This window comes from Nerophis lumbriciformis, linkage group LG24 (assembly GCF_033978685.3).
Source record: "Nerophis lumbriciformis linkage group LG24, RoL_Nlum_v2.1, whole genome shotgun sequence".
Lineage (NCBI taxonomy): Eukaryota > Metazoa > Chordata > Actinopteri > Syngnathiformes > Syngnathidae > Nerophis > Nerophis lumbriciformis.
This window is the reverse complement of record NC_084571.2, coordinates 9,296,788-9,307,500: the sequence shown is the minus strand read 5'-3', so window position 1 is coordinate 9,307,500 and position 10,713 is coordinate 9,296,788. Positions and strand designations below refer to the sequence as shown.

Sequence of the window (10,713 nt, the reverse complement as noted above, 5' to 3'; positions counted from 1 at the left end):
ATGCTCGCTGTAAAAAACGTTGACCATGGAATGTTGTGTGACGCCAGGCTTCGACTGTCGAGATTTCTCGGAGATCGCACCTGAACACGAGCGAGGTCAGTTTCCGTTCCATGCATACACCTTGTCAGGTGGTCCCTTATGACACACCTTGACCCGCGGGGACCGTGGCTAAAGAGGCTTTTGCTTTTTGTGACGTGCGCCTCGCAGGTGTGCTGTGGCTCTGCATCGTGGCCGAGACCTTGTACCTGGCCCTGCTGTTTGCGGGCGGCGCCCTCATGATCCTGGAACAGTGCCCCTGCTTCAGCGTCATGAACAAACTGAAGCTGAGTGCCTTCGCCGCCATGTGCACCGCGCTGTCAGGTAAGCGCCTGGAGCTGGAGGGGCGGAGCCAAGATTGTTTTCGTACTGAGTATTAAAGTTAAAGTTAAATTACCAATGATTGTCACACACCCACTAGGTGTGGTGAAATTATCCTCTGCATTTGACCCATCACCCTTGATCACCCCCTGGGAGGTGAGAGGAGCAGTGAGCAGCAGCGGGGGCCGTGCCCGGGAATAATTTTTGGTGATTTAACCCCCAATTCCAACCCTTGATGCTGAGTGCCAAGCAGGGAGGTAATGGGTCCCATTTTTATAGTCTTTGGTATGACTCGGCCGGGGTTTGAACTCACGACCTACCAATCTCAGGGCGGACACTCTAACCACAAGGCCACTGAGCAGGTGGCCAGAGTACTGCCTCTGATGGACTTTAGATGTATTCGAAGTACTTATGCCGAGTAAAAGTACTAACCACTTACACCCAGTGACGTAGTGCAGGTGTAAAAAATTTCACTGAGGAAGGCCGGAGTAAAACTAGCAGTATCAGCATCAAGAGGACTAGTTAGACTCGTTATTAGTAGGGGTGTCCCCATCCGATATTTATGAAGACTACTTTATTAGTTATCAGCAGGTCAATGTGGCGCTTTTAGATGACTGCTTAGACTCATTATATGCAGGTCAGCGTGGCGCATCATAAGGACTAGTTAGATTAGTTTTCAGAAGGTCAGTGTGGCGCATCATAAGGACTAGTTAGACTAGTTATCAGTTGGTCGATGTGGCGCATCAAAATGACTAGTTAGACTAGTTATCCACAGGTTGGTGTGGTGCATTAATAAGACTAGTTGGATTAGTTATTAGTAGGGGTGTCCCCACCCAATATTTAAGATATTTCGGAAGACTACTTAGATTAATTATCAGCAGGTAAGTGTGGCACACCAAAATGGCTAGGTAGAGTACTTATCAGCAGGTCAATGTGGCACATCAAAGGGACTAGTTAGACTAGTTGTCAACAGGTTGGTGTGGTGCATTAGGAGGACTAGTTGGATTAGTTATCAGTAAGGGGTGTCCCTATCCGACATTTAAGATATCTAAGATGACTAGTTAGATTAGTTATCAGCAGGTAAGTGTGTCACATCAAAATTACTAGTTAGATTAGTTATCAGGTCAATGTGACACATCAAAATGACTAGTTAGACTACTTATCAGTTGGTCGATGTGGCACATCAAAAGTACTAGTTAGACTAGTTATCAATAGGTTGGTGTGGTACAATAAAATGACTAGTTAGACAAGTTATCAGCAGGTCAAAGTGGCACATAAAAAGGACTACTTAGATTAGTTATCAGTAGGTCAGTGTGACACATCAAATGGACTAGTTAGACTAGTTATGAGTCGGTTGATGTGGTGCTTCAATAGGTTGGTGTGGTGCATTAAAAGGACTAGTTAGAAGAGGTATTAGCAGGTCAATGTGGTACATCAAAAGGACTAGTTAGTTTAGTTATCAGTAGGTCAGTGTGGCATATTTGGAGGACTGTTTAGACTAGTTATACACAGGTCAGTATGGTGCATCAAAATGACTAGTTAGTTTAGTTATCAGTAGGTCAGTGTGGCACATCAAAAGGACTAGTTAGACTCGTTATCAGTCGTTCGATGTGCCACATCAAATGGGAACTAGTTAGCATATTTATCCACTGGTCAGTGTGGCGCTTTAAGAGGACTAGTTATACTAGTTATCAGTCGGTCAATGTGCCACATCAAATAGGAACTAGTTAGTATATTTATCCATTGGTCATTGTGGTGCTTTAAGAGGACTAGTTATAGTAGTTATCACAGGTAAATGTGGTGCTTAAAGAGGACTAGTTTGACTAGTTATCAGATGGTACGTGTGGTGCTTTAAGATGATGTTATGATGTTATATTAGTTATTTGTTGGTCAGTGTGGCGCTTTAGGGGGACTACTTAGACTAGTTATCAGCAAGTCAGTATGGCACATCAAGCATGCAAGTTGGAGTAGTTATCAGTAGGTCAGTGTGGCGCTTTAAGAGGACTACATATAGATATTGATCTTGTACATTGATTTGATATCATACCAAGTATCCAGTACCAAACGTGTCCGCATCATTCAGATGTTCATGAGTTTACCCTAATGGATAATCGTGAGTAACAGGTGTCGCCAAAAACAATTACCACTCCACTTCAACTTAAAGACAGCATAAGTCCATTTCAGACAGCTCATGATAAATAGGTTAGTGTTTTCCATGACTACCATTGTTCTCTGTTTGACTCATCTCACTTGATCAGACCTTTTCTAACATCCCACACTACTAAATAATACAAGTATGGATGATTCCTGCTGATATCGTTTCAGAATAACATCAGTATTGGCAAATACTCAAAGCTTTATTATCAGTATCATATCAGAAGTGAAAACGTTTGATCAGGACACTCTTGGTTATCAGGTGAGTGCTATGCATCAAGAGGACTGGACAAACTAGTTATCATAATATCAGTGTGGTGCATCAAGATGAATAGTCAAACTAGTTATCATATTATCAGTGTGGTGCATGAAGAGGACTAGTCAAACTAGTTATCATAATGTCAGCATGGTGTATGAAGAGGAGTAGTCAGGCTAGTTATCATAATGTCAGTGTGGTGTATTAAGAAAACATAAAGTCATCAAGTCAATATGGTGCATTAAGAAAACGAGTTAGACTAGTTGTCAGCTGGTCAGTATGGTGCATCAAGAAAGCTGGTCAGACGAGTTGTCATGTCTGTGTGGTGCATGATGAGGACTACTCAGACTAGTTATCAAAATGTTAGTATTGTCTATTAAGAAAACTAGTTTGACTAGTTGTCCTAAAGTCAGTATGGCACATTAAGAAAACTAGTTAGACTGGTTGTCAGCTGGTCAGTATGGTGCATCACAAAAACTAGTCAGACTAGTTATCATAATGCCAGTGTGGTGCATGATGAGGACTAGTCAGACTAGTTATGATGGCAGTATGGTGTATTAAGAAAACAAGTTGGACTAGCTGTCAGTTGGTCAGTATGGTGCATCAAGAAAACTAGTCAGATTAGTTGTCATAATGTCAGTTTTGTGCATTAAAAAACTAGTCAGACTAATTGTCATGATGTCAGTTTGGTGCATTAAAAAACTAGTTCGACTAAGTTGTCATAAAGGCAGTATGGTGCATTAAGAAAACTAGTTATCAGTAGGTCAGTGTGGCGCTTTAAGAGGACTATATAGATTAGTTATCAGCAGGTAAGTGTGGCACATCAAGGGTACTAGTTTGAGTAGTTAGCAGCAGGTCAGTGTGGTGCTTTAAAATGATTAGTTAAACTAGTTATCAACAGGTAAATATGGTGCATCAAAATCACTACTTAGATTAGTTATCAGCAGGTAAATGTGGTATTTTAAAATGATTAGTTAAACTAGTTATCAGCAGGTCAATACGGCACATCAAAATGACTATCTAGTGCCACACTATTCAGCGCCACAGTTAGATTAGTTATCAGCAGGTCGGTGCGGCATATTAAAATGATTAGTTGGACTAGTTATCAATAGGTCGATGTGGCACATGAAAATGACTAGTTAGATTAGTTATCAGTAGGTCAGTGTGGCACATCAAAATGACTAGTTAGATTAGTTATCAGTAGGTCAGTGTAGCTCATCAAAAGGACTAGTTAGACTAGTTATCAGCAGGTCATCAAGGCGCATCAAGGGTACTAGTTGGTGTAGTTGTCAGCAGGTCAGTGTGGTGCTTCAAAATGATTAGTTAAATTAGTTATCAGCAGGTCAGTGCGGCACATTAAAATGACTAGTTGGACTAGTTATCAGTCGGTCGATGGGGCGCATCAAAAGGACTATTTAGACTAGTTTTCAGCAGGTCAATGTGGCACATTAACGGGACCTTTTAGATTAGTTATCAGAAAGTCAGTGTGGCGCTTTTAGAGGACTGTTTAGAATAGTTATACGCAGGTCAGTGTGGCACATCATAAGGACTAGTTGCATTAGTTATCAGTAGGTCAGTGTGGCGCATCAAATGGGAACTAGTTAGTATTTTTATCCATAGGTCATTGTGGTGCTTCAAGAGGACTAGTTAGACTAGTTATCAGCAGGTCGGTGTGGCACTTTAAGAGGACTAATTAGACTAGTTATCAGCAGGTCAGTATGGCGCATCAAAAGGACTAGTTGGATTAGTTATTAGCAGGTCAGTGTGGTGCATCAAAAAACTGGTTATACTAGTCATCAGCAGAGCTGTGTTGCGCTTTAAAAGGACAAGTTAGATTAGTTATCAGCAAGTCACTGTGGTGCATCAAGGGGAATAGTTAGACTAGTTATCAGCAGGTCAATGTGGCACATCAAAATGACTAGTTGCATTAGTTATCAGTAGGTCAGTGCAGCGCATCAAAATGACTAGTAAGACTCGATATCAGGTAGGTGTGGCACATCAAGAGGACTAGTTGGAGTAATTATTAGTGGGTCAGTGCGGTTCATTAAGATAACTAGTTATTAGACTTAGAGACTTAGACTTAGACTTCCTTTTATTGTCATTCAAATTTGAACTTTACAGTACAGATAAGAACGAAATTCCGTTGCATTAGCTTGTTGTAGTGCAGGATAAAAGAGCAATAAGGTGCAGATATAAATAAATAGATTTACTGTACAGATAAATATATTGCACTTTTACATATGCATCCACGTTTATGGATGTATGTTATATTGTCTTTATATTCCAGCGAGTTAATACTTTTTGGGGGGAATTGAGGGAATTATTTTGATGCGTTCAAGAGTCTGATGGCCTGAGGGAAGAAGCTGTTACAGAACCTGAAGGTTCTGCTACGGAGGCTGCGGAACCTTTTTCTAGAGTCCAGCTGTGAAAACAGTCCTTGGTGGGGGTGGGAGGAGACTCTACAGATTTTCTGAGCCCTGGTCAGGCAGCGGCTTTTTGCGATTTCCTGGATAGGAGGAAGAGGAGTCCTGATGATCTTTTCCGCAGTCCTCACCACTCTCTGGAGAGACTTCCAGTCTGAGGCACTGCAGGCTCCAGTCCAGACAGAGATGCTGTTGGTCAGCAGGCTCTCTATAGTGCCTCTGTAGAATGTGGTGAGAATGGGGGGAGGGAGCTGTGCTCTTTTCATCCGACGCAAAAAGTGCATGCGCTGCTGAGCTCTTTTTACAAGAGCTCCGGTGTGTAGGGACCAGGTCATATTGTCAGTGATCTGCACCCCCAGGAACTTGGTGCTGCTTACCATCTCCACTGCAGTGCCGTTGACGAAGAGTGGAGTGTGGCTGGACTGGTGCTTCCTGAAGTCGACGATGATCTCCTTGGTCTTGTCGACGTTCAGGACGAGGTTGTTGATTCTGCACCAGTCAACCAGATGTTTCACCTCCTCCCTGTAGTCCATGTCGTTGTTGTTATGGAGTGACTACGTTGGAAGTTAACTTTGAAATTTACAGAATTGACCGATATATTTGCCAAAAAAGTTCCATTACTACCACTAGCCTCTGCAGCCGCAGCCGAGCAGGACGCCGCCCTCTTGAGTATAATCTGAGGTCTAATATCAGGTCAGTGTGGTGCATCAAGAGGACTAGTTAGACTAGTTATCAGCAGGTTAGTGGGGTGGTCTACACTGGTTGACTGAGGATTTTTCTGTTCGTTTGTGCAATAATCCGATTGGAGGCAGGCAGCTTTTGGGCCCTGACCAAGACCTGCCCAAAGGACCTAATCACACACACACACACACACACACACACACACACACACACACACACACACACACACACACACACACCGTTGTTGGGAGTTAATCCCCAGTAAAGCTGCAGGGTTCTGGGTGCAGGATGAAAGGATGCAGAAAGTCCAAAGGGGCTGAGAGATGGAGCACTGTGATATTATTCAATCTGAATATAAATATGATCCATCCAAACAAACAAATTACTAGCAGGATTTTATTCTCTTGTTCACTTTTATTTGGAGCAACGTACTACTAGGATACAAACTCCTGATTTGTAAGCTTTTCTTACAGCGGCCATCATTGTTATGGTACTTTCATTTGGATAGAAACAGAATGTTAAAAATAGTTGAAATAATAGCTGATTAAAGTATTTGATGCTGTTTTATGTTTGCAAAGACTAAAACGTATTTGAACATGTCTTAAAAATGGTGTTTTATGTTGTGCTGGGACTAAAAAGTCTTTGAACATTTCTTAAAAAGTGATGTTTTAAGTTGTGCTCGGACTAAAAAGTCTTTAAATATGTCTTAAAAGTGGTGTTTTATTTTGTGCTGGGACTAAAAAGTATTTAAACATGACTTAAATGTGGTGTTTTATTTTGTCCTGAGACTAAAAAGTATTTAAACATGACTTAAAAGGGATATTTTATGTCGTGCTGGGACTAAAAAGTATTTGAACATGTCTTAAAGGGGATGTTGTTGTTTTTTTGCTGGGACTCAAAAGTCTTTGAACATGTCTTAAAAGTGGTATTTTATGTTTGCTAGGACTAAATAGTCTTTGAACATGTCTTAAAAGTGGTGTTTTATGTTGTACTGGTACTACATTGTCTTTGAACATGACTTAAAAGTGATGTTTTATTTGTGCTGGGACTAAAAAGTCTTTGAACATGTTTTAAAAGTGGTGTTTTATGTTGTGCTGGTATTAAATAGTATTTGAACATGACTTAAAAGTGATGCTTTATTTGTGCTAGGACTAAAAAGTATTTGAACGTGTCTTAAAATGTGGTATTCTATGCTTGCTAGGACTAAAAAGTATTTGAACATGTCCTAAAAGTGATGTTTTATGTTGTGCTGGGACTAAAAATACTTTGAACATGTCTTAAAAAGTGGTGTTTTATGTTTGCTAGGACGGAAATGTCTTTAAAGGGGAACATTATCACCAGGCCTATGTAAGCGTCAATATATACCTTGATGTTGCAGACAAAAGACCATATATTTTTTTTACCGATTTCCGAACTCTAAATGGGTGAATTTTGGCGAATTAAACGCCTTTCTAATATTCGCTCTCGGAGCGTTGACGTCACAACGTGGCGTCACATCGGGAAGCAATCCGCCATTTTCTCACTTTCGTCGGTGTGTTGTCGGAGGGTGTAACAACACGAACAGGGACGGATTCAAGTTGCACCAGTGGCCCAAAGATGCGAAAGTGGCAAGAAATTGGACGTTTGTTCCGCACACTTTACCGACGAAAGCTATGCTACGACAGAGATGGCAAGAATGTGTGGATATCCTGCGACACTCAAAGCAGATGCATTTCCAACGATAAAGTCAAAGAAATCTGCCGCCAGACCCCCATTGAATCTGCCGGAGTATGTGAGCAATTCAGGGACAAAGGGCCTCGGTAGCACGGCAAGAGCAAAGGCGGCAGTTTGTTCCCACAGACCAGCGAGCTAAACCCCCTATCGACCCTAGCTTCCCTGGCCTGCTGACATCAACTCCAAAACTGGACAGATCAGCTTTCATGAAAAGAGCGCGGATGAGGGTATGTCTACAGAATATATTAATTGATGAAAATTGGGCTGTCTGCACTCTCAAAGTGCATGTTGTTGCCAAATGTATTTCATATGCTGTAAACCTAGTTCATAGTTGTTAGTTTCCTTTAATGCCAAACAAACACATACCAATCGTTGGTTAGAAGGCGATCGCCGAGTTCGTCCTCGCTTTCTCCCGTGTCGCTGGCTGTCGTGTCGTTTTCGTCGGTTTTGCTTGCATACGGTTCAAACCGATATGGCTCAATAGCTTCAGTTTCTTCTTCAATTTCGTTTTCGCTACCTGCCTCCACACTACAACCATCCGTTTCAATACATTCGTAATCTGTTGAATCGCTTAAGCCGCTGAAATCCGAGTCTGAATCCGAGCTAATGTCGCTATAGCTTGCTGTTCTTTCCGCCATGTTTGTTTGTGTTGGCATCACTATGTGACGTCACAGGAAAATGGACGGGTGTTTATAACGATGGTTAAAATCAGGCACTTTGAAGCTTTTTTTAGGGATATTGCGTGATGGGTAACATTTTGAAAAAAACCTCGAAAAATATAATAAGCCACTGGGAACTGATTTTTAATGATTTTAACCATTCTGAAATTGTGATAATGTTCCCCTGTAAACATGTCTTAAAAAGTGGTGTTTTATGTTTGCTAGGACGAAAATGTCTTTAAACGTGTCTTAAAAAGTGGTGTTTTATGTTTGCTATGACTAAAAAGTATTTAAACATGTCTTTAAAATATGGTGATTTATGTAGTGCTGAGATTAAAACGTCTTTAAACATGACTTAAAAGTGGTGTTTTATGTTTTCTAGGACTAAAAAGTATTTTTACATGACTTGAAAGCGATGTTTTATGTTATGGTGGAACTAAAAAGTCTTAAAGTGGTGTTTTATGTTGTGCTGGGATTAAAAAGTCTTTAAACATGATTTAAAAGTGGTGTTTTATGTTTGCTAGGACGTAAATGTCTTTAAACGTGTCTTAAAAAGTGGTGTTTTATGTTTGCTAGGACTAAAAAGTATTTAAACATGTTTTAAAAAGTGGTGTTTTATGTAGTGCTGGGATTAAAACGTTTTTAAACATGACTTAAAAGTGGTGTTTTATGTTTGCTAAGACTAAAAAGTATTTGAACATGACTTAAAATTGGTGTTTTATATTGTGCTGGGATTAAAAAGTCTATAAACATGACTTAAAAGTGGTGTTTTATGTTTGCTAGGACTAAAAAGTTTTTCAACATGTCTTGAAAGTGGTGTTTTATGTTATGCTGGGACTAAAAAGACTTAAAGTGGTGTTTTATGTTGTGCTGGGACCAAAAAGTCTTTGAACATAACTTAAAATTGGTGTTTTATATTGTGCTGGGATTAAAAAGTCTTTAAACATGACTTAAAAGTGGTGTTTTATGTTTGCTAGGACTAAAAAGTTTTTCAACATGTCTTAAAAGTGGTGTTTTATGTTGTGCTGGGACTACAACGTCTTTGAACGTGCCTGCAGGCCTTTGTGGGATGGTGGCCCACATGATGTTCACCACCATCTTCCAGCTGGCCGTGGCCATGGGTCCAGAAGACTGGAGACCCAAAACCTGGGACTACAGCTGGTCTTACGCGTAAGAAGCATATTCATGAACAATGTGTGTCGGCCATCACAAACTGTGACTTCCTCCTCCCAGCCTAGCGTGGGGGTCTTTCGGCACCTGCATGGGCTCGGCGGTCACGGCGCTGAACCGCTACACCAAGACCATCATCGAGTTCAAGTTCAAGAGGCGGAACATCGAGAAGAGCCTGCTGATCAAGCAGAAGCTGATGGAGCTGGACCTCCCCGATCACATGTGGTACGTGACGGCCGACGCCGAGGCCCCGCTGGAGCTGCCCCCCGCCAACGGGCACAAGCCACCCACGGGGACCGCCTACGTTTTGGAAATGGACCACGCCGCCGAGCCGCAAGGAGAGGCGTATTGCTAAAAATAGAAGGGTGACCTTTGACTCTGTGGTCCACTGCAACACATCCTGGACCCATTTCCCTCCACCCACTCGACTGTGGGATTGAAAAATCTAATAACGGAATTTTTTTTATGTGTGTGTGTGTGTGGTGGAAATAATGTAACACGCTCGGCTTTGACACAACATGCATCTCATCAAATCTTCCACGTGGTCATGTGATATGCTAAGCGGCGTTTTGACACTAAGCTGCTTCTTTGACCACGTGACCTTTGACACTTAGCCGCGTGGACGTATGGACGAGCAGGGAGTCATGTGACTGGACATGTCGTTTCTGCTGACACACAGAGGACAACATGGTGCCTCTTATATTATTACATTGTGTGTGGGTGTGTGTGTGTGTGTGTGTGTGTGTGTGTGTCTTCTGTTTATGCTAACACTGAAGCTCAAACAGAAGGGATCAGCGCCTCAACACATGATAATATTGTGACATATTGGTCTTGAAAGGATTATTCAAGTAACCTGTAAGTGTGGGGATGTAACGATTAACGCTAATCATGATAATATCAAATTAAAAGAATCGAAAAACCGCAATTGCTGGGTTGCATATGTTGTTTGAAACCATAAAACCATAATACCTTAAAAACTATGATAGCTACGAGTGTCTGTGTTAGTATTATCAACTTGCAATAGCATTCTTTTTGTATTGTTTCAGTTTCACAAGTTCCTCAGTGAATTCACCAAAACGTCACCGTGAAGTTATTGAGTCTGTTTAGCTGAATGGGGAGCTAGCTTCCGCAGCTAGCGGGTCCACGACCATGGTTTCTGTTTTGTTTGATCAGCCGTTTTACTGCCCTGTTACAGACACCGTTTGGAAACAATTAAGGTATGTAAATAAACATTTACAGAATATTTCTGTGTAAATAACTCATTTTCACAACGTATATCTGTGGCTTATAGTCAGGTGCG

At 41.4% G+C, this 10,713-nt stretch overlaps 1 protein-coding gene across 1 annotated transcript in view; it reads left to right on the top strand.

The window, feature by feature from the left end:
* Positions 1–10,338, top strand: part of LOC133620200 (germ cell-specific gene 1-like protein) — an 11,184-nt gene extending 846 nt beyond the window's left edge. Inside the window, exons 2-5 of the mRNA XM_061981485.1 lie at positions 48–95; positions 208–360; positions 9,302–9,413; positions 9,477–10,338. Coding sequence (XP_061837469.1) covers positions 48–95; positions 208–360; positions 9,302–9,413; positions 9,477–9,768 — 605 coding nt within the window. The 3' untranslated portion in view covers positions 9,769–10,338. The remainder of the gene's footprint in view (positions 1–47; positions 96–207; positions 361–9,301; positions 9,414–9,476) is intronic.
* The last annotated feature ends 375 nt before the right edge of the window (positions 10,339–10,713 follow it).